The sequence below is a fragment of the Thermobia domestica genome, chromosome 3 (assembly GCF_964235325.1).
Source record: "Thermobia domestica chromosome 3, izTheDome1.hap1.1, whole genome shotgun sequence".
NCBI classification, from domain to species: domain Eukaryota; kingdom Metazoa; phylum Arthropoda; class Insecta; order Zygentoma; family Lepismatidae; genus Thermobia; species Thermobia domestica.
Window position 1 is genome coordinate 141375126 of NC_137456.1, and position 25123 is coordinate 141400248.

At 37.1% G+C, this 25123-nt stretch overlaps 1 protein-coding gene across 1 annotated transcript in view; it reads right to left on the reverse strand.

Annotated features, from left to right (window-relative positions):
• The window catches only part of rdgC (retinal degeneration C), an 857557-nt gene that overhangs the window by 62996 nt on the left and 769438 nt on the right, over positions 1 to 25123 (reverse strand). Inside the window, exon 12 of the mRNA XM_081751765.1 lies at positions 5820 to 5983. Within this exon, the coding sequence (XP_081607891.1) occupies positions 5820 to 5983 (164 nt within the window). The remainder of the gene's footprint in view (positions 1 to 5819; positions 5984 to 25123) is intronic.

The window sequence follows — 25123 nt, forward strand, 5'->3', positions numbered from 1 at the left end:
ATATATATATGTATATGTTCCAATATTTTTGTTTTATAAGAGTGTTGAATCCCATATCATTATTTTTAATTACAATTTAGCAATATGATGGGTGTGAGTTTATTCAGTTAAGCAACTGAGCAAGTTACTAAGTATAACATTGCAGGGTTATCTCAGAAAGCACTCACAATGGTAACCTCAATATAATTTTGGTGTAATAATTGGTGAGATCCCTCATTCTAAATCTGTGAATGTTTTAAGTCAAATAAAATGTTGCAACACCCTACCATAAGTGTTATGTTTTGCGAAATTAACTCTGCAGCCTTGTATTTCAGGTTTGGCATTTTCATAAGCTTCAAATAGGTAAGGAAATCACAGCACAAGGGAAGGGCTGTGCTCTGTGCATTCGTAGAGTGTACAGGGGGCAGTCTCGCACATGTTGGATTCGTTTTACCGTTGTACTAAAAGTTTGTTTGTTTGTTTGTTTGTTTTTTTTTCTTTTCTCGTTCTTTTATTAACGCATGGATTTAGCGCAATTTCATACAGTGTTAATATCTGTTGTTATTTCTTTCCTGTGTTCCGAGTAGATCACAGGTGGCGACCCCTACCATATAATTATCATCTCAGTGCTCTGGTACTGAGCATTCACACTCAGCTGTAGCCTGCCAGGGATTGGGCCCTCTGGGGCGCTACACTAGTCATTGTTTCAATTTTCTAAAGTGTGGATCGAACCAGCTCTTTTGCCATACGTTTATTACAGGGCTGACCCAGGTGGAGGTCCACCAGGTACGAATCTCCCGAAAAACTTCGTGACTCGACATACGTTTATACATTATCTAAATAAAACTATATGTTCTTTAGCAGAAATGATTTGTGTAGCCTAAAGATTTGATCATCTACACTTTATCTATAATCTTTCTTTTCTTAGATATAAAAGAATCTATAGTAACATAATACTTACAAATTATAATTTAAAATAAAGTAAAGTTTTAAGCTTTGGTCAGTGCCTCTTTTTTAAAAATAAAAGAATCTAGTTCTATATTTCTTTCTGAGGATATAATTGGCACTACTTAACAATTACTTATCATATTTTTTGGGGTACACAGTAACACCGATAGCCTACAATACTTATAATATACGTAGTGTCTTGTAGTATTGAATCCTTCTCAAAACGTTGGACTCCTCCCAAGAAAAATATCTGGATGCACGCCTGATCAGTAACTAACAACGTTCCACAACAGCACTACAAGATATAATTCAAGTCTTCTTAGAATACAACTTGAAGTCCTCCGAGCAATTAGCTTGTCAAATGAGAATCAATGCACGAAATAGGTAATTTCTGTCTCCGGCATTGGATCCAGCTTATTTTGCGACTTTTCTCTGTTACAATACTGCCCCTAATCCACTTAATCTTAACTGCAACCACCGAACGTTTCTTGTAGATTTTCAAAGCGCCACTCGACGCTTGGTTCAAATGGTTAGTCAACCTGGAAACGCCTCTGTCTTGTGGAATTGCTTAGAACAGCAAAAGATCACGCTTTTTTTTTTTTTCTTGTTATTTCTCAATCCTATCAGTGATTTCCATCCAGTCAGCACGTACTGCGATAGCAATTGGATAAAGTTTTTACAAGAAAACACTGGTCCATTTCCCGCTTGAAAATGAATCCTTTGGGAAGCAAAGAGATTGACCAATGCCCTTGAAGTCTCCCACTTGTTGTCTTGCTTTTGTGTCTCCTTTATTTTTAAAATTAGAATGAAGAAGATATTGATACAAGGTTTACAACAAAATTATTCAGATATCACGATTCGAGGCTGTTTGATTTTGCTTGAATAAAATAACATAATTCCTTAAGTCTGCTCAACTATTATTCTTTAACGTACTATCCCGTAATGCTTCCTACGACCAATATATTGGGGGCACGATGGCTCAGTGGTGAAGTGCTTACCTCTGCTACGCGTGGTCCCTGGTTCGATCCCCAGCAAATTTAGTTTGTGATGGACAAGATCGTATCCGTAGGTTTCCCCGGAAGTACTCCCGTTTCCTCACACATTCTCATTCCACCAATTTTTCGATCATCATTTACTTGCTTTAATCATCGTCTCTCTTAGCCAAAAAAAAAAAAAAAAAAAATAATCGTCGAACGTTAAACTGAAAGATTATTTATTTATTTATTTGACAATCAGCGGATACAGCTCAAAGCCCATTTTATACTGGATATCTTGCAACAGCAATAACAATGGAAATTATTTGGGAAGATATCGTTCAGGGCCTGTTTAGTAGGTACTATCCCGGCATTTGCCTGGGACTGAGAAAAAAACCCTGGAAAACCCCATTCGGGATGGTCGGCAGCGGGAACCGAACCCGCGACCTCCCGAATACGAAGCCAACGCTCTACCACTTTTTGTAAAAAGGAAAAAAACCTTATTGACTTATTTATTATCTACTTCAACCATTTTTCAGGACTACTAGACAGGACAGGGAGACGAACACAGAAACATCGAGGACATTTAAAATTTCACCTTTGCTACTACAGAGGGACTCGAACCCTCAATTGACATCATCAGCCTAACGCCTCAGACCGCTCGGCTACTTCCACCGGCTTCCACTTGAGCTACTGAACAACATAGCCATGAAGAGCTCGAATTTGTCGTTGGTGTGTGCCAGTAGGCCTTTTACAACTTTATTAAAATGAACAAATTTGCCTTGGTTCTGGTAAACAAATGTTTCGTTGTGTAAGTCCAAAGCCTAGATTGAAGTAACGGTCCACGGTGGCTCCGTTGTGGAGAGCTCGTCTCGGGTACGAGAGGTTTCCTGGTTTTAATCCCAGGCCATGTGAGTGTGTTCTGGGCAACTTTGTATCTATAGGTTTGCTCCCCTTTCCTCTTACATTATCATTCCACCAATTATTACATAATAAACTTCCACTAGTTTTTCGTCTCCTTTAGAGTACAGCGTATGACCGTGCGACGTAAAATCACAGATTTCGTTTCATTTTTCTTTTATAAAATTAAAATTAATAAACTCTTTTTCATCACCATGAGAAGTTATGAGTTCAATAAGGAAAATAAACTTAACAGTCCTAAATTATTTCAAATAAGCGTTTCGTTGACATGTATAAGCGCAGCAATCAAATTAGTTGAACAAACACTTGAAAGAAAATTAAAAATAAAATCTTCAATGTAAGGTATGACGGTTGTACCCCTTACTTAGGCCAGTGCTTCCCAACCGGTGTGTCGCATAGTCCCATATGGCATATTGAGTAATTTTAATGTTAAAATCATGAAGCATTTTACAATTAGTTACAATCAATTTTGAGGAAAAGAACTGTATCATTGAACGCTTCCAGCGGCAGCAACAATGATCAATACTATATATAGTCACTATTTTCTTAAAGCTCTAGCCTTACACTATTCTAATTTATATTATTACTATTTCTTTTAGTCAAAAGTGTCGTGATGTCTTAGGCGTTTATTCAAAAATGGTTGGGAACTACTTCTAAAGAAGGCGGATGAATATTGCAAGTAGTGATTATGAAATAATTGGTAAAATAAAAATGTGGGAAGAAAGAGGAAAATCCCGAGAAAATTCACCACAAATACGATGTTGTCCAATACAATCTCACATAGCCTAGCAATGACACCTGGGACCCTCTTACACTAGAATTGAGCGCGTTACCACTGATGGTTTTTATCCGGAAGCTTTCCTTTCTATTTTTGTGTTGGAGCCGCGGTGGCTCAGTGGTAAAGCGTTCATCTCTGGTGCGTGGGGTGTTTGGATTGATCCCACCTCGCGCCAAGTGGACTTTGTGGTAAACAAACACGGAGTGTGTGGGTTTTCTTGGGGTTCTCCCGTTTTTCCTAACAGTTTCTTCATTCCACCATTTCATTGATTTCTTATTGTCACCGTCTACTTCAGCCTAGCCGGCATAACCATGGGACTTTCATTTTGTAAAGTTTTTACGTTTACAATGTAACAAAACTTTTATGTTTTGCGTTTCTGTGTGCTGTATTGCAAAGCTAAAAACATATTACGAAGAAAGAACTGAATCAATCGCTTTTCGGGTGAGATGTTTTCAGCTACAAAGAGAAGGTCAAGAGTATTGAATTTCTATAACCTTTCCTCAAAGTCAAATAGAACATTTTAAATAGAGAACTATTGGTCCTCAACAATCCTTAAAAAATACGATATCCTTTACCTTCTCTGCTTTTTACATAATTTCAAACAAACTCTTGTTTTCTGATTCATTGGTTTTCCCTTACAATCAGAATATCTTCTATCTCCTCTTGAGTCTCGCCTCTTTATGTAAATCTCACAACACATAGGGAAAGGGAAAAAAAGTCCTATTATGCAACGTCTTCTATTTCAGCTCTTTTCTGTTGGATTTTTGAAGAAAACATCCGATAAAATGCAACCTTATTAGTTTACAATACCTACGAGAATCTTAACATAGTGCTATATGAATTTGATTACATATACTGTTGACTTTTGAGTACTAAGATCAAATTAGTATCTAGAGAAAGATAGTGGCGTCAGAACTTCTCCTAAATTACGAAGTTTACACAAGATAAAAATTAAATCTTAAGTCAATTTCAAGACGAATAGTATCCTATAAGAAAAGGTAAAGTCTTTGGAGGTAGGCCACTCGCAGCGGAGAACAAGAAGTAGGGACAGTTACTTCCCGGGATTTTTGAAGGATGTTCAGTTCATGGAAATACATGTTAAAACAATAATTTGTTCCCACATACCGAATATATTTATTGGCATACTATAGTATTATAGTTTACTTACTGAAGTTAATAAGGATATATGCGTAAAGAATTGTCATTTTATATGATGAATTATGTGCACATGTGCATTAAAATGTGTGTGTGTGCATTCGAGGCTCTGGTTGTGTGCCGGTCTTCCTTCCCCTTTTGGTATCGGTCTTTTTCCCCCTGGAATAAGTTTTTTGCCCCTCTTGGAAAATATCTGGTATCCCTGGGGATAGGCTATAAAGGCTCTAAAACGGGAAAGGACAACACTTTCTTCACTTCGGCAAACACAGATTTGATATAGTCAGCGCCACCCTGTGATCCCTTCACTTCTTCAGGTTGATCCAGATGTCTAAACAATTTAGAGAGACTGTGTGAAAATCATTGGAATATAAAGGTATAAGAAGAAAGATTCCCGCATCCATCTGGGATCGAATGTGGGCTTCTCACTTGGTAGATAGACCCCTTACCAACTACGCTACTGCGCTCTACATAAGTTTTACTATTACTTTTGCAGAATATTCTATATTTGAATCAAGCAAAGCATATTTAAGGATTGTATTTGTCACGTTTTTAGGGACCCATATTTATTAAAGATTTCGTATGATTTTATTTTCGTACTTTCCATTTCGCTCGTCTATGACCTTCTTATACGACTGTATATAACACATTCAAAGTCAAAATTAGGCAGATTTTGTAACTTAGGCCTGGGCATTCTCGTCGTAATGTTCTGTTACGTCAAACCCACTGTGCCCTCCAATGATCTTTCTCGAATTAAAGGCATTTTCTATATACAGTAAAATATTTATATATACACTTTCTATATACATACATACAATTTTCTGCAGTAACTCGAAATACTGTATTAAACCATTCACAGTTTCTCCTTTAGGGATATTAAAACAAAAACTAGGTTTCTCGGAAGTCTTTACCAATTACGCACTTCGAAATCACACATCTGCGCGCATAAATATAAACTCTACATGCAATTTATGAACTTTACATAGCTCCAAAGTGTCCATAATATCTCTACGTTCTAACTACAAAATTTCAGAGAGTACACTGCAATAAAAAATGATAATACATACCGAAGCACTCCTAGAACGTGTTTGCTCCTGAAATGTTGTCTGGTATTCAACCATTCCAGAATTTCTGTCTAGTGATACCAGTTTCTCCCGTAACATCCTCCATGGAATGTTGAGACCGGTCCCTTTTTGCATGGCAGTGCACCACTCCGAAAGGCTAATATAACCTGAAATGAAATGAAATGGTCATTACTAAATAATGTTAAAAAGATTATGAGGGTTTAGTGAGTCATATAATATTTTTTTCCAGTTCGTTATACTTAGATAGATAAACTTATCCTCATACATACACTTAATATTGAAATATTGCATATATAAAGTCGTTTTGCTTATCTTTCAATGTTTTATTACGCGATATTCTAAATTCAAACTTACTTACTAAAGGTGTCCTTTTTAATTTGAATCTACATTAGTTCAGATAAACAACGATTATTGACTTAACTCGTTCGCTGCCACTTGACGCCATATGGCGTCATTCATACCTATTGCTGTGTGCCATTGACGCTATTTATCGTCAAGAGGGTTTTCATGCTAGACATTCTCTGTAAAATGGCACGCAGGTATTAGAGGTCTGCACGAGCTGGGTCCTAGCCCTCGAGCCTAAGCCCGACCCGGCCCGCGGACCGGACTCGGGCTTACAAAGCATATATCACTTCGGGCCCAGGCCGGGCTCGGGCAGTAAATTGTTAAATATACAACCATATTTCTCAGGTCTTTTCGGTCCTAACTTTGTAAATATACTGCACAACGATATTTACTGGACCGTTCTTTCTGGAGAACTTTTAAAGTATAACTGCAAAATTAAACTTGTAATTACTGTAAATAACAACATAATTTACCAGACGAGCTCAGAAGACCGGGCTCGGGCGTAAATGCTAAAACATATTTCGGACTCGGTTCGGGCCTCACATTATAAATTCACGGCCGGGCCGGGCTAAAAATTCCGGCCCATGCAGACCTTTAGCAGGTATAAAGTTTTGCACTCTAGTGCCACACAGTGTTGACCTCGTCATTTTCTGTAGTGTGCTTGGTTTACGCTAGATGTTGCTAGTTTGTTACAAAAGGTTAAATATTGCAAAAGTATAGATGGCACATTGAATTAGGGTACTGAAATCAAGGGGCAGCAAAAGAGTTTAACTATCATTATCTTCTAATCAAGAACTGCATTATTTCTTTTAACACATATCCTAAATATATATATTTCATATTTCCCCTTTTTTCTCCTTTATGGGTATATGAATTACATACCTTAAAATACCGCATGTATTTTACGGACTGTGTTAGATGAACTTTTGCCTTCGAAAAATTACCTCCAAAATTCAGGTGTTTTTTGTACTCAAAATTAATATTTGTCAAGAAGTACGGCATAAGTAACGCTTTCGATGGCAGTGACCATCTGATACATGAAGAGGACAGCGATAACGAAGAAAAGGAAGAGGATGAAAGTTCAGATGATGATATTCAGGGATTTTAAAGGTAAGTTCGGTTTTATAAACTAAGAGTTCTTTTAACTCTGGCCTTGCAATTTAATAATGAAAACGTCACATGATTATACCCGATAGGCTAAGAGAGACGATCATTAAAGCAAGTGAATGATAATTGAAAAATTGGTGGAGTGAAAAAGTGGGAGGGAGCGGGACTACCCCGACCCACCCAACCAGGTACATTCTAGGAACGTGCCATTTAAGTTCCATATGTACCGTTTACGTACCTGGTACTTGAAAAATGTACATTTCATATGCATAGCACGTGTCGCTAGGTACGTGCCTTTCGAGGAATTTCTGACACTTGAAAGGTACTTTTACATGCTTCACTGGAATGTGAGAAATGTGAATGGCACATACCCCATGTACCATGGCATGGTTGTGCGTAAGTTGCTTCGTATTGCGACTAGGGTTGCCAATTTAGGCACTTTGTGACGAGATCTGGCCATTTTGAGAACGTCGTTAGTCACATAATTTCCAAAGAGCCAATAGTGGCTTTTTAGCCATATGCTTTTCACTTCTATAGCCACTTTCTGAGTTTAGCCACATTGTAATATATTGTGTGTGTCATTTTGCAATTTTCTGACGTTTGATGCGTTCTCTAGGTTGTAACATTCTAAACCCCACTGGCAGAATTGTCCTCATAAAATTAGCATTGATGGTTATATTGTGACGTTACACAGCAGAGAATTAGTTCAAAACCTGTACGTTAAAACTAGACGTTAAATAAAATTTTCGGGAAGACGTAAGTTTAAGTATAAACTAACTCCTTAAAGAAATTCAGCCTGATAATATAGACATCCTTCAGGAAATGGTTATCCTTCCTTTTCCATTATTATTTGGCTATGAAACAAATGCCGGAGACATATACAACCGCTATATACAACAGTGTGGTGTTGGAATGTGTAATGATTAGGATGTGATGTTTTATTTTATTTTTGTGAAAGTTCAACACTTCCAATGTACCCCTACAAATGTACTAAAGAAATAGTGCCCATGTTTTTTAAATATTCAATTAGAACTGGACAATCTACATGAAATTTGCAATCGATCAGTGAAAACGTCATCTTTCTAGAGCCTCTAGTTTCTGAGATCTCATTGTCGAGAAACATATATGTGTATTTTAAAAGAGCTCCAAAGATGGCAGCACAATTCATTTGCATGTATTTCGGAGAAGGCTTACTAAAGGCAAAGGCCTTTGAACAATAATTTAAAAGGATAAACTTTGTGAAAAATATTTATTTCAGTAATTTATTTAAACTACACTCTTTTAAAAATATTTGTCTTTGTTATAAACGTGAAATCACAAATAACCGTAAATCAAAGGTTTGAATGCTAAGATTATAGGTTAGAGCTCGGTCGCTCGTAAATGTTACTGTAGTATTTTACTAGATAGTTAAATTGCCACACAGATGCCGGAGGAGGGCATATATTTTCAGAGTTAGTTGCATGGCTTTTTTTAAAGTACAAGCTTCAAAATTCGAACGTAAAAATGAAGCGTTAAGGTTTTAGTATTTAAGTACTCGCACCCCCAGTTGCATAGCACTGCCCTAAGGAACATTACTGACATGCCTAGTACATTCCTGGCACATGCCAATGCCAAGTAAATGTGTCAAGTACATACACGGTACGTGTTATACACATAATAGATACATTCCTCGGCATGTGTCATGCACGTACTTTTGGGCGGAAGTAACCTTATTCCTTACATGTGTATTTCACATGATTGCTCTATTCACGTACCTATCATGTACATTCCAATGTACCTCGAGGAACATTCTTTACACATGATCAGTATGTACTTGTGTTGGGTGGGGAGGACTGTCCGCCACAAACTTACTTGGCCAGGGATCGAACTCAGGACCCCGCCCACCAGAGATAAGCACTCTACTACAGAGCCATCGTACCCCCTATTGGGTATCTCTGCTTAATGATCTGAGCAAAGCATTTTATGGAAATTTAAATGTGAATTAAAGGTATCTGATTTAAGAGTGTCAAGAAGAATATGACAGTATTCTTTAGATAACTATCGTAAAATTATGAAACGTTCTTCCTTTTTCGTTGAATTCTGTTACATATAAATTTAGGCATGGCTTTAGATTGTGCTGATTTAGTAGCCACAATCTTAGACATTTTTTAGTTATATTTTTCGTCATTTAGCTGCTTTTTGATAGCTCCTGTTGGCAACACTAAATCCAATATATCGTCAATGAATATACAACATTTAATTTTCCTTAACTGTTCTGTTGCTTATAATTTTCTTTGTATTTGGCCTCAGTTAGCGGTGTTTTTGTGCTGCTCCTTTGCTGCATTTTATTGTATTTATGTAAGCCAAAGTTGTTTGCAAACTCGCAAAGATAAACACAGGTTAAGAATTTTAAGAAAAACCACCTTAAGCAGGGATGCCCAAGAGTGAGGAGATCCATGATGCAAAGTGAGTCATTAAAATTTTAATGGGCCAAAAATGGTTGCTTAGCAAGTAAAAAAAATATCCATTAAAAAGTGAATTATTTACACAAGAACATCATATTTCACAAGAACATCACAAGTTCTTCATGAAAAAGGGAGTCGAGATACTGGGGAACGAAACTACTGAGAAAGTTTAACTCTTTAGGGACTTATTTCATATCGATTTTTATTCAGAGACTTAAAAAAATAAAATAAAATAAAAGAGAGCGAAAATGAAGGAATGAACAATTTTGAAACTGAAGAGGTAGAGCGTTAGCTCGTACCAAGTGAGCTTTGTGGTGGACAAACACCGTGTGCGCGGGTTTTTAAGGGTTCTCCCATTTCCTCCCACTTTCTTGATTACACCATTTCATTCATTTCTCATCATCACCGTCTCCTTTACCCCATACAGAATATGCGTGGGATATAAAGCTCAAAAACTTAATTTCTTTTTTTTAATTGAAGTTTTATTATATTATAATACCTAGAATGACTATTCTGACAAATAAAACGCAAATGAGGCTTATAAACCACAGCCTCTAGATTGTGTGTTTATATATCTACAGAACTATCCGCTGTTTTTTAAAACGCCACGTCAGTTCCTAAAAGGTCAGAACTTGACATTGTTTTTGTGGAGACACGTTTATGAAGACGTAGATGAGTTCTAATGGATCTTACGGGGTGGGTCACTCCTGGTCTTCGAAAAAAATAGGATCAATCAAAAAAGAGACGAGCTGTTGTCAAACCACCGAATCGAAACTCCGTAATAGATTGTTGTTAATTACGCTCCTGCAAAAAGGAAGAAACGCATGCGAATAGTTAATAAAGAGTCTAAAAATCGGAGGTACACTCATGTCCAAAATTATTGTCGCATGTCTATAAATATGTTGGTTCTAGGAATATAATTTGATAACGAATTCGTCCGGTATTTCTTATAATGTTAGTACGTGTATAATCGACAAAGACATGTATGTGGCAAATTTCATGTCAAAAGAGCTGTAAATAAGAACAATAAAACGAAAATAAAATTTTCTTGTCCATTTAAGCAACATTTTATTTTACTCATTATAATTTTCGTATTTATAATTATTTTCCTATGAAATTTACCACAAATATACATTTCCCGATTATACACATAGTATCAGTATTAAAAGTACCCTGCAAAATCATTATCAAATTATATTCCTACAAGAAAACAGTTATAGATATGCGACAATAATTTTGGACATGAGTGTACATGTCACTCACATGAAAAATACGCATTACCGGCATACAGAATGAGTCAAAATAATAGAATAATAAAAGAGCCAATGGTAGGCTGAGAGGTGGAAAGCTAATATGAAAGAAAATTTGAGAGGATTTGCTGTAATAATTCTAATCGGTTCAGTTGGATGCAGATAACGATCGGATTGCAATTTTCATTTTTTGCGATATTAAGCTATTATGTTCGTTACTAAGTAATTATTGAATACCAAACAGCGACAAATTAAAAACTGTAGATAAGCTGCAAGAAGAGGTTCTGAAAGACGATCGAAATCTTATAACCAGTAAAGGCATATAATATTAATGTAGAAAATATCTAGTGCGGGTAAGCAATGCCAAGTAAGATGTTTTTCTATGCACCTATCTACCTTATTTTCTTACTCTCTAGCCATTAATGGTAATGCTATGCAGTGCAAAGCTTAAGATTCATCCTAAAGAAAATTTCTCATCAATTTTTAGTTTTCGGAAATAGTCGAAAGCAAGTGTTAAGTTAACATTTAGCTAATAAAAGGCGTCAAGAATCAACGAAATAATGTTTATTAGAGTATCAAAATTTTCTCAGATGATATTTACAGATAAGAAATATTTATGCTATGATGTCTTAATATGTTCATAATGTTTTCTCACGTCAGTAAATAAGATGGCTAGAGGTGTCAGATTTTCAGACCTAAAACTCAGAGCACCCTATGAAAATTTACATCGTTCGTTGACATCTATGAAACGAAATTAAAATTTCTAGGCGTGATCCTCTTTACTGTCTTTAAGAGAATGTATTCTTCTATTGAAGCCGGAAGTGATAAAACTGCCACTTCCGGTTTCAATATTGAACTTCAATAGTTCGGAAATCTGCCGTAGTTTCAAACTGTGAAGTGAAATGTATTTAGTACTATCTATCTAGTACTTATTTCCGTCAGCGTGCTGGTTCCAATGCTGGGTAGATCGCCTTTGGCCAGGGAACAATCCTGCCCACGTTCGTTTCCCTGAATCGTGTCCAACATACATCTTACAGTTCACCCTGGTCTGGTCGATGGTTCCGAGTGAAAATCCTTCCACGCCCTGGACTCCTAAATCTCTCTGTATCACATTGTTACAATCTGAATTGATAAATGTCACCCCCTTATGTCAAGTCAGAGAATCGCACCACAATTGGCCTGCTATTCGCGTACCATTCAAGCGCCGTATCTTACATCCTCAATGAGAGAAGCCTGGTATCGTTTAGTAAATAACTTGACTGTCTCAAAAGCCAGATTGTTACAGATTGGTAGGAGTACGTCCGACATATGTGACTTCTGTCCGCAGGTGAACACTTTACAACACCGATATACACGACGCACGGCTACGCGACCTGCATGGCAAACTCTGTGTTCCTTTCTTGGGCTGATTTGTCGCTGTTAAGGGAGATATTTCACTTTTGATCTCCTTTTATTTCCGGAATTTCAGTGGTTTCCACCTACCAAACAACCAGCAGTTACCTGACTCATCTGCTCTACTATTTTATTTATAGACAACTACCGACCCTTCTGTGACCGACATCTATATCTGGCATACTTGAACCGAGTTCGAAAAAAAAAAAAAAAAACAGTTTACTCACCTAGACGAGCAAAGATTGTTCGCTCGATTTCTCCAGGTGACACTCGATGTTTACTCTTAAACTATAATGTTGTTCGTATTGTATATTCTCCTTGCACATATATTTTAGGTGTTCATATTAGTCTTTAGATTTAAGCCTATTCATATAAATGTCTCTATATATGTCTCTCATGCAACTGTAACACAGAATGTATTCTATATTGCTCTAAATAAATCCATTTTTTTTAAAAAAAGTGGTAGAGCGTTCACCTGCGGTGCTTGGAATCCCTGGTTCGTTCTCAGCTCGCGCCGTGTGGACTTTGTGGTGGACAAACATCGTGTTCGTGTGTTTTCTCGGGGTTCTCCCGTTTCCTCCCACTTTCTTCATTCCACCATTTCATTCATTTCTCATCTTCGCCGTCTCCTTTAGCCTAACCGGTATAACAGTGGGACGTAAAACTCAAAGATTTCAGTCCATTTTTCTGTCCACCATCATCATCAGCTTTTAAGAAAAAAAAATTCTTTCAAATGTTCGAACGGTAAAATATTTTCGTTCTCCATGTTTATAAAAACAACACCAATCAAAGTAAACTAGACTACCATTGCACTCGCATTTCACTCACTGAATATATTGATTTGGAGCTGTCAAAATCTATGACAAAATCTTCCAGGTGCTTGCAATTAGTACATGTGATTTCGCTGAGGCTGTACTCATCTTCCAAAAACAGCAAGCCGCACTAACATCTTATCTGTTTCTCTGTGTGTCGATGACTGACTGTCGGTCACTGACGTAGTTCATGCTCCTTTGCTCAATTCTGAGAAATTCAATTACAGGAAAGAAAATTTGTTTCCGAAAAAAAAAAATATATACATAGGCTATGTTGTAGTTACTCATTCGAAATGTAACGCAACAAAGAGTAACGAAACTAGGAATATTACTTTAAAGTTTGTAACAACACGTTACAGTTACTTTAAAAAAATGTAACGCGTTAATAGGAAACGTTACTTAAAAAGTAACGCGTTACTTCCGTTAGGTTACTTTCCAAGACTGGGCCCTCGTACGAGAGATAAGCTCTACCAGTGTCCCCGTGGCCCTTCGCTTACTAGTAATGATACGCCCTAGACAACTATCTTAAGTGAGGGAATCATAGGAAGTTGAGATATGAACATCTCGAAATTGCATTCTTAGTGTAAATTGTGGAAAAGATCAAGATGGTCATTTTCAAGACATTATTGCTAACTAATGGAAAAATTGAACAACTGTAGAATATCGTTACGGTATCTTTCCCAGCCTCTTTATAAAAAGAATTATGTTGAAGTCTAACCTGAAATACAAAATTTTGCGCATTTATAGGGGATAACATTTGCATATAAAGAAAATTCCAGCGTTTCGGATAACATTGTTGGGGGATAAACAGCGTCATCAACAACCTAGAGTACCCCTTAATTAAAGTCGAAATAGAAATAAAGTGGAACTAATTTCCACAAAAATGACTTTTGTTTTAAAGTGAAGCCAATCAACATATTAAAAATATATAAATATAGTCATGTGAAATATATTTTTTGGTTGCCATCCTGAAGAAGTGGCACCAACAATTGAAAAAAATCACAAAAGGTCATGCAGTGGTATCAAATTGTAGACAATATAATGCTGAACGCAAATATAGGGTTGGCTTTTTTAAATTTTTACAATCTTATCTTTTCTTAAACTATTTACTGCGAAGTATACTGAAGTAATCTATATGGAGTGCAGCAAAAAGTTAAATGAAATCTATAAAAAGTTCTGACATCCCAATCCAAACCATTCCTTGTCAAAAAGAAACACAATTCCGAACGACTACAAAAAAAGTAAGGTTATCAAATCACTCAAATTCTTCAGCCAATACAACATGTGATATCGATTCTGTCAAGTTCTTGAAATAATTTTCCTCATTCTGAAATTATGAGGAATTCTGCCAAGAATTTGCAGAATCGATAACTTACCTTGGCTGAAGAACTAGGCTGTATTGAAAACTTTACTTTTTTTGTAGCCGTTCGGAACTTGGCTTCTATTTGACACGGAGTGTTTTGTATAGGAATTTGTTTTACGGAAATAAAATAGGAAAATTATATCTTAAACTAAATCATTTATATACAATATCAATACGAAAAAACTCTTAGTATTAATATCTCTTGTCATTTTATTTTTACACAATATTGTATGTATGAAACAATGTTGGGGTAACAAAGAAATATCTGATATTTGACCTGGCTGACAATGGGAACGGAAAAAGTAGTTTAAAAGTTATTTGATTTCCAGCGATATAATTGGCTTTGTATTTTTGAGAACTTCTCGGGCTCTAATTGACCACCTGTCATTTGCAGCGGTGGTAGAACGCCCATTCTGCGAGTAACATATTGGAATTAAAGTCTCCGGCGATAGTCCAGCAACAATACTTTTCTGTTTTCTAATAGTTTGACAATTTGTGTACCTACAGTACCAAATTTCTCAAAAGTAAATCCCCACGTTGAGCGGGTTTGCATATCCAGGCTCCTAACTATGAAAACATTTACGATCACTCCAACCCCAATCATTTCACAGATTCAACCTGTTGTATATGAGTTATTAGGACGTAAAATTGAACATAATTTATACGAAAAAGACTTTTATGCATTGCAAGATCTGTAACTGCCAAATATTCACCACAAACTTATAGTCGTATCGACATAAACAAAAAGAAGTGTGGAGCAGGAAACTACTTTAAGCAGAAGTCAAAAGAGACGCACTGAAGACATACGAATTGATCCGTGACCTTCGTGCAGTTCACATCGTGTACTGTGTTGTGTCCAGGGACGGCGCCAGGAACGCTTGATGGGGTGGGCGGAAAGAGGCGGACCTAGTTGCTGGGTGGGCGGACAACGAAAATGAGAACTGGGCAATGTAGACATTTTTTGACAATAATTAAATTTCAATTTTTATACTCTTTAGTTAGCTAAGGCTCAGACCGAAATAGGGGAGAAACAAGGATGTGGAACATCTGTGTTGGCCTTATAGAAGGTGCCATTCCAGCATTCACCTGGTAAGACTGAAGAAATGCAGGACTTAGGATGGGCTGCGGGAGTTCGTGGCAATATGCTCGACCTACCGAAGTCCGCGTGGCACACACACTACCTCTACTTTCAGCTTTTTAAATAATAATAACGGTGTGTTCTGTGTAGTCGAAGAAGTTCAAGACTGCTTTAACTCCTCTCCCTCCAAGAATGCACATGAATGCATAGAAATAAAAGAAGGTTCAAACAACGCAGACTAACAGATAATACTCTACTTTTCGTTAATAACATAAAATACACAATAAGTAGGTAAAGTAAAACAAGGATAAAATAGGCTGCTGCAAACATTTTTATCTTTGAAGTATTTATTACAAGAAAGCAAGAGGCAAAAAATATAAATGAGTAACTTCAGAAGCAATGCTGTCATCTTCGCTCTCTCCAACATCTAGTTCATTTTCACTTTCCTCGAAATGGAACACTTCAAATTGCGAATCCTGGTTGTCACATGTAAGTCCCCATTGAAGAAGAAGGATTATCACTAACATCAACGGATTGAAAATCGCGCTTCTTTGAACACGAGAAAGACACCGAGCCTGAGAAGAAATCGCTAAATATTTTCGACATATTAGCTGAACAAGCACCGACCGCCAAGACTTCTGAACGCAACAGAGATCAACTCAACAATGCTATAATAAGGGTTTTTACAAATCTGTTTAATGCCACACGGGTAAGACATGTGGTACATTGCTGTAAACAATTGCAAGTTGGAACCCTCTTATAAGAAGCTATCGCGCCAACACAAAGCAAGGGCGCCGATTTCTCTGTAAATTTGGGGGGCATTCAGATGCAGAAGGCATGCATGAGGATTTTAAGACAAATTGAATTCAAATTATGCCAAATAGTGTATATTCATAAATAAAATGCGGGGGCGCACATGGGCTTTGGGGGAGCCCGGGCCCCCTTGGGCCCCCAGGATCGGCGCCCTTGACACAAAGCACTACTGTCCTCCCTCTCTTTCTCAAAATGAGACAATAGATAATACTGGCCAGCTCTGTCCATTATTTAGTTGGCTTTTTAGAAAGCACTTTTTTTTTTTTTTTTTTTTTTTTTTTTTCAGTGCAGCACATACAAACACTGGCGTTTCAATAGCACGATTGTGCGTGTGTGTTAAACTTCAATTCATTAATCACGACTTTTGGCATCCATTATATTACTACAAGTATCTGTCTTAAAATCATTGTCCATTGCAGAGTTAAACAGAGTCTTAGAACCTATTACATTACAATCGAAAGTAATACCTATTGCTTGTGAAGTACAGGATGTCACCTTCAGTGCCGGATTTGCGTATAAGCTAAACAAGCTATAGCTCTCTTGGGGGCCCCAAAAATTTTAAAGAAAAAGTGGCTGTAATGTCATTTCCAAATAATAAGAAAAAGCAAATAAGATAAAACGCACATACAACAACGGTGTTCTGTACTGTTATGTATTAAGCTCTCATGAAGCAAGTAATAGGTCCCTGTTTTCCAACTAGCCTGCAATGGAATTTCTGTTGCCCAGCCCCGCTTATAATGGAACCCTCGTTTCCCAGCTCCGCTTGTAATGGGGATTTTGTTTCAGAGCCCCATTTGTAATCGGGACCCTGTTTTCCAGCCATTACACTTAGCTACTTTAATAAGACTTCACAGCATAAGTGATACAGTATCTTGTATGCGGATAGAACTCTAGTGCTACCCTTTCTTGTACTATTTGGAATTCGACAAGAAATTGAGTCTGGTAACAGTGGATGCTTAAGAAGAAGGCATAAAACGACAAGCTCGCGAAATAATAGTAAAATATAAAGGAATTACAGCCCTAAGCCGCAATAATCTTTACATTGCGAAATTATAGCTATTTTATTTCGCTGTACGTAAGTATGAAAAGTAGTTTGCAGAAGTATTTTCATAACTTTCAGAACTTGGCACTGATTTTCATAGTGATCCATAGAGTTGAGTTGATTTTGAGTTTAACGTCCCTTTCAGCAGCGAGGCTACATGAGACGGGACCTACTAATTAACGTGGAATCCAAACCACATGAGCTCCCACCGGGAATCGAACCCGGGTCTTCCACGCCAAAGGTGCGTACGCTAACCGCTTAGCCACGGAGGAGCTCATATAGTGATCTATAGAGTGCGATAATGGATCACTAAAGGCAGGGGCTGATCCAGGTGCGGAAAGGTCTACGATCCCAGTTTTTTGAGTGACAAAAATAATTGAAGCCATTACTTACATATTTTTGAAAGTTTAGAGTAAACTCACAATATATCTATCATAATCTGGGTTTTAGTTGCCCCTTCTCCAGTTTAAACCTTCTAAGTTCGCCTCTGGTTCCAGCGAATTTGTGTCGTATTACACCTTGTGTAATCTTCGAGGGTTGCATTCCATTTTGAGTTACTCCAGTAACCTGACCTGGAAAAAGCTCACACGATTAGTTGAGCTTCAGGCAGTAATTACCAATCCTGGATGATATTTAGACTGTATTTACTTACACGGATCCCTGGAAACGTTTCAAACTTTACCAAACTGAATAGAAACAACTTGAAATGAGAAATGATGCGGTCTCCAAATATTGTAGAAGCATGGCGTGGAGCGTGGATCATAGTTGGTGCAAAAAGATCGGCAAGGGACTTTATTGGTACCAAATTAAACTACCGCTAATTTTACAAATTTTACAGTTTTTCTGTAATGTATTCAAAACAGTAAGTTAAGTTAACGAAATATACACGAAAACGTATTTACTTAATAGATATGTATTAGGTCCATAAATTACCATGTAGCATATATTGAAACAGAAAAGGCGAAATTTTGTCGCTGAAAAAGAATGCTAGAAATAAATTGGCCCCATTATCTTCAATAGCTTAGGGCCCCATCAAACCGAAATCCGGCACTGGTCACCTTTATTCTTCTTCTTCTGTTGCAGGGGTGTCATTTCAGACTTCGCTTGAGGGGGCAAGAACACCAACAACATAAGACTTTCACAGTTTGCACTAGTATATTAGTAGACAATCGATAAAGTATATGTATTCCTCAAAATCTTGCGGGGGGCAATTGCCCCCTCCTGTCCCCCTTTAATGACACCCCTGTTCTGTTGGGGTGGGCGGATGGGTGGGCGAGGCCATCCATCGGGTGGGCGGTTGCCCACCCCCGCCCACCCTTAGCGCCGTCCCTGGTTGTGTCTGTACGAGTTGAGTGCTTGGAGTTTGGTGGAGGGTGGTGTCTGTTTGCTTAGCAGTTTTTGCCCTCGTTTGGTGTTTTGTTTGCTGACTGTGCAATTGAATATAATTGCATTGTTTTTTCTTTTTTCTTGGAACGCTAAGTTTATTAATTGTGATTATTCAGTGAATAATGGCTTCCTTACATCTTAATACGATTCGTATTAACTTCCAGAGTGTAGTAAATGTTCCTAATTCTATTTATTTACATGAATGGATACACAATGAATTTAACTTTGCATTAAGTGATGTTTTGAGCATACAACTTGATTTTGCTCGTAAGTTTCTTTTTATTAAACTTTCTAATGCGGACTTGTGTGATCGGATCCTCATGGATCGTAATGGTGTTGTGTCATATACTGACGCTGAAGGTACTTATGAACTGCCTTTAGAATCGGCTTCTCACACGTTCAAATTGGTGAAAATTCATACAGTTCCTATGGAAATTTCGGATGCTCAAATAAAGCAAGAGCTGGGACAGTATGGCGAAATTATTTCTATGGACGAAGAGAAATACACCAAAGGTCATTATTATCCTGTACGGACTGGTCGGAAACTCCTAAAAATGATTTTAAAACGGAACATTCCTTCCTATGTGACCATCTGTAATTTACGGCTTTGGGTTACCTATTTTGGGCAATCTAAAACGTGTGCTCGGTGTGATAGTGAAAATCACCTCGTTTCCTCCTGCCCTCATCGCCAGGCCAAGCCAGTTCAGCGTCATGGGCATACGTCAACGTCAGTGGCTCCAGGTGTCCGTACCATACTGAGGGGACCCCCTCCCCCCTTACAACTTGACAGTGCGCCCGACCTTACAAATTACAGTATTTTTCCTGTATTGCAACCGAAACCTCCTTCAGACCCTCCCGCTAATACCAGTGTTGAATGTGTTTCTTCTGTGCCAGCCCCCACCCCCGCTGTAACTGGGAAAGTGCTTTTTTCAACAGTAGTTCCTAACAGTTCTAAACTTCTACCTAGTGCTGAGTCGTTTTTTGAAGCTGAACCTTCTAGTGCCAAATGTTCCCCCCCGGATCCTGTATTTTGCAGTCGCAGCAACAGTCCCACTACCGTAGTAGAAGAATTGCCCGGCTCTCCAGTTCCAGTTTCACTGCCTCCCACTGTTGAGACCCCTGTGGATACTCCTGTGCCATGTTTGAATGCTTCATCTACCAAGAGTACGACTACTCCTGACGTTCATCCTGTTTCTACCACTACGACTTGTTCTAAACCCTATGGTGCTGGACAGCGTTTCAACCGCACCTACTACCACGGAAGTCAACCGTTCGTCTTCTGCATCTCCAGAACGAGGACGTCGAAAACGTAAGAAGCGACATGAACTTGGTAAGTTACTCTTTTCTCAAACCGTTCAATTACAAGATGATATCAGTGCTCCCGAGGATGTCAGTGCTTCTCAGTGAACTCGCCGATCTTGTGTAAATTGAAAACTACAGTGCCTAGTGTATATTGGATATTGTCTTGTTTTTATAATGAATCTCCTCCCGATCCGTTTTTTACTTTTATGGTCCCTTTTTATAGGGTTTTCATTGTGTTTGTTACCGTTTCCGTATGATTATTTCTCCATGTTTTCAGTGAATTTTGCTACAATTAATGTGAATGGTTTGTCTTCCGTGGTTAGAAAAGCTGCATTAGTGGATTTTATTTTGGTCCATTCTCTTGACGTAGTGTTTTTACAAGAAGTAAACTTTTCTACTCTTAATTTACCGCATCAATATACCTATGTTGCTAATGATACTCCTTCTGGTACCCGAACTGGTCTCATTTATAGGGCAGATTTGGCAATTGATGATTTATTTTTACATCCGGAAGGTAGACTGTTAACAGCAAAATTAGAACACTGTCACCTTGCTGACGTTTATGCTCATTCTGGAAGTAATCACAAAGCTGACAGAGAGCATTTTTTTGCTACTGACCTTGCAGTCACTTTACATGATAGTACCGCTCCTATTATCTGCGCAGGGGATTTCAATTGTTCTCTTCTTGCGCAAGATCATCATCCAGGACGCAACTTTTCGTCTACCCTACAACAGGTAGTCACTTCGTTTAACCTTATCGATGTTTGGAATTATTATAAGCCTACGGAACTAGGACATAAATTCTTTACTAGCCACAGTTCTAGTCGGTTAGACAGATTTTACATATCTAAATCCTTAATTCCTTGTGTGCTGGATATACAACTTTATCCTGCTTCGTTCACCGATCACTGTGCTGTATTGTTAACATTGAAGTTATCTGTTCAAAAATTTTATCAGTGTTCTCCGGTATGGCATATGAATACATCTCTGTTAACGGACCCTGAGTTGCAACAACGCCTTCTCACTAAATGGCGCCAATTTTCCAATTCTAGTGGACGTTCATCCTTGCTTACTCGTTGGGAACTTTATATTAAACCAGCTTTAAGATCTGTATGTAGACATTATAGTAAGGAGCGTTGGCATGCTTATCATACCCAGTTTAATTATTATACTCGTTTACTACATGACTATTACTCTGCATATCCTGGACCTATGCCTCCTTCTGTGTTTGTTAAGGTCAAAGAAATTAAAGCGTTACTGATATCATTGTATCGGAAGCGCACAAAAGGTTTTTTCGTCAGAAGTAAAACGGAAAGTTGTAATGCAACAGAGGATGCGACACTTCAGCAAATTTGTAAAGAGCGCAAACGCGGTCAACGTAAACTTATAAGTAAATTAGTAGATCAGACTAACACTGTGCATCAGGGTAATCAGGTGGTGCCATGCTTTCATAAGTATTATACCAGTTTATATACAAATGTATCTCCCATAAATACTTCCTCTTCCCCCTTTTTTGATATGCTTCCTAGCTTGGAGGCTGCCGATCGTGAAACTCTGGATGCACCATTTACAGAACAGGAAGTTAAAAATGCCATTCTTATGGCTAAACGACAAAAGTCAGCAGGTCCTGATATTATACCCAATGAAATGTACTTAATGTTTACTGATTTGATGTTACCATTCCTCACTCAAATGTTTAATGAATTTTGGAGTCGGCCTCGCTTGACTCGGCACATGAAAAAAGGCTTTTTGGTATTAGTTCCTAAACATGCCCATTCTACTCGCATTCAAGATTACCGTCCTATTACATTACTTAATTCTGACTACAAGATTCTTGCACGTCTTCTTGCAAATAGACTGAGGCACGTCTTACACCGTTTATTGTCTCCATTTCAGTTTGGTCATGGCTCTTGCCCTCCCTTGTATGTCGCCTTAAGTAATATCAGGGACACTATTGCTTATTTTACTAATGTTCATGGTTCTACTACTGCATTACTCTCAGTCGATATGACACAAGCTTTTGATCATCTCCATCTTGATTATTTATATCAATTACTGCCGTCTTATGGTATTGGACCTCATTTTATTTCTATGATAAAAGCGCTTTCTTCCGATCACTTACTTCAAATACATTGTAATGGTATTTTATCTAAGCATTTGGTTGTGAACAGAGGTCTCCCCCAGGGATCCCCCTTAAGTTCCATTTTATACAGTTTAGCTATTGCACCCTTAGTATACAAACTTAATAATCTTTTGACTGGTGTCCGTATTGAAACAAGGGCCATTTGCTTTCAAGCATACATTGATGATGTCCATGCCATACTTAATTCCCCTGCAGATTTACAGGTGGTTCAGACGGAGCTTAATAAATTTGCTAGTATTTCGGGTGCTGTTGTTAATTACCACAAAAGTAAGCTTTTTTGTTTTCACTCTGAGGCTGAGCAATTTTATCACACACCTTTTACTCTTGTTGATGGTTTTAAACTTTTAGGAATTCACTGGCGACGCACAATAAAAGAAACCATAGATTATAATTATTCGCAAGTCACGGCTAAAATAATTTCTACTTTATATGCTAATAAGTTGCGAGACCTTACATTATATGGTCGTGCTTATTTTCTTAATGTATTTGCATTTTCTCAACTCTGGTTTCTTGCTCAAATTTTCCCATTACCGGTCAAATATGAAAGTAAAATCACCAGCCACGCATTATACTTTCTGTGGCATAAACAAATCTTCAGAGTTGCTCGTCCAACTATCTATGAGCCTCTTGCTCATGGAGGTTTACGTATTTTAAATATTCGCCAACAATGCCGCAGCTTATTATTACACCGTACATGTGTTTTACTTTGTGTGTATGATTCTTCAATCACAGCTATGTTACTAAAACAATGTCTTTTTTATGTATCTTTAGATTCGCCAGTCAGTGTTCTACCTTGGTCTCATATGTACCCACACCTTAATAATGCTATTCTTGATATAAGTTATGCTCTAATCAGTCATGAGAATATTGAAACGTATACTGTTAAACAATTATATTGTTATTATCATAGTAATATTCGATATGTTCCTAAAATACAGCAGCAATTTCCGACTGTTCAATGGTCGCAAATTTGGACCAATATTACGGCGAAATTTCTTTCTTTTAGTCTTAAATCGCTTTGGTTTCTTCTTGTACACAATTTAATTGTTACAAATGTACGTAGATATACTGTAACATTGGACTAAGTAGTACTATGTATTGTGCCCGTTGCCCTACTGAGGATACAATTGAACATCGTCTTTCAGGGTGTCATGAAAGCAAAGTGATCTGGTCCAAATATTGTTCTATTGTAAGCCGCATTCTCCGTTTGCACCCAAAATATGTCACTGTTACGAGCATGTCGCTGCGTCCTGAATATAAACATTTTCCGCAACCAAAGCACAATCTTATTATCTGGTTAACGATAACTACTGCAGCTTTAATACTTGAGGACGATATCAGAGGAAATACTGATCTGTATCTAAAACTTTTAATTTCTCGTCTGTCACTTTTTACATCTCAACAACAACGGAAATATTTTGCTAATTATGTAAACGCCATTTATTAACGTTCAAAATTTGTTTTCTGTTTTCTTTTAGCTTAAGTATGTGCTTAAGTATGTAATTGCACTTTTCTTGAATAAAGAATAAAAAAAATGGTTGAGCGGTTTGGGTCACTAGTCTATCAATTAGAAGTATATATGTTCAAACCATGAAGGGAGTATTCGTTCTTTTTTTTAAAGTGTGTTCCTATTTTCATCAGAGGACTGAGAACATTTCTTTAAATGAATCTTTGCCAACTACTTTTCTCTCAAAGTCCATGAGAAGGGAACATTATATGAATTGCAAATCTAAAATCCACAGCTGAGAACAAAATATTATGTTCCATATTTCATTATTCTCCTTTGATTTGTAATGAAAAACTAATTATAAGCATTGACGATTTCAGAAGATTCTCCCCCGGTAATGGTCAATATATGAATGAGAGAAAACTGATAAAACATTATTAGTCCACTTTGAGCATGATCGAAGATAACTTATGGCCACGAAGGGGGAAATTTATGTCGACAGAGTCTCAAATTTGCCCACAGGTCATGCCCTGAAATCATCAGTTTGAAAGGTTTCCTTAACAAATAGAATATTATATTTATTTCTCGTTCTACGTTTTGAAATAGAAAAATCATAATTTTAAAGTGAATTATAATACGATAAGCATAAAGATTTATAGAACTAATGAAGTAAATATTCTTGTGTAAGTTATCGATTTCTAATCAGATTAAAACTCGAATATTCGTTTGCATCGCACTTTAAAGTAAATCCTCTCTATATATAATTCTTACTGGAAAGTATGTTTAACTCCAATTATTTAATCAATATTTTTAATCATATATTTTTATTGTAATACTTTTACTATTCAATGTTGTATACACTTCATTTCCCAAAGCAAAACCTCACAAATGTATAGTGGACTAGTGAATATTATCAAATAAATTATCATTTTGTTTACGTAAATACTCCATCGCCTCATTTGAAACTTCGTACTTTAAATAATAATAATAATAATAATAATAATAATAATAATAATAATAATAATAATAATAATAATAATAATAATAATAATAATAATAATATAATCATAGCCATACCTTTATCAGAATTTCAGGCTTAGTGAATAAATGAATTCAACGTGGTCTCAATTCGAAGTTCTATTTAGTCGAATCCGATAGAAATACAAAGAGAAACTTCGAAAACAGGTAAAAGAAAAATGTTACCTTGGTGGGACTGGAACTAACCTTTAAGAGTTCCTTTCAATTTACAGACAAATGCCTTAGGCACTTTGTTTCTTTTCTTTAAGTAAACTGATTCACCGAACGTATCTGAGTAACTTGTCTCTATTTTCTACTCGGTTATATACGTTTTACAATCATTTC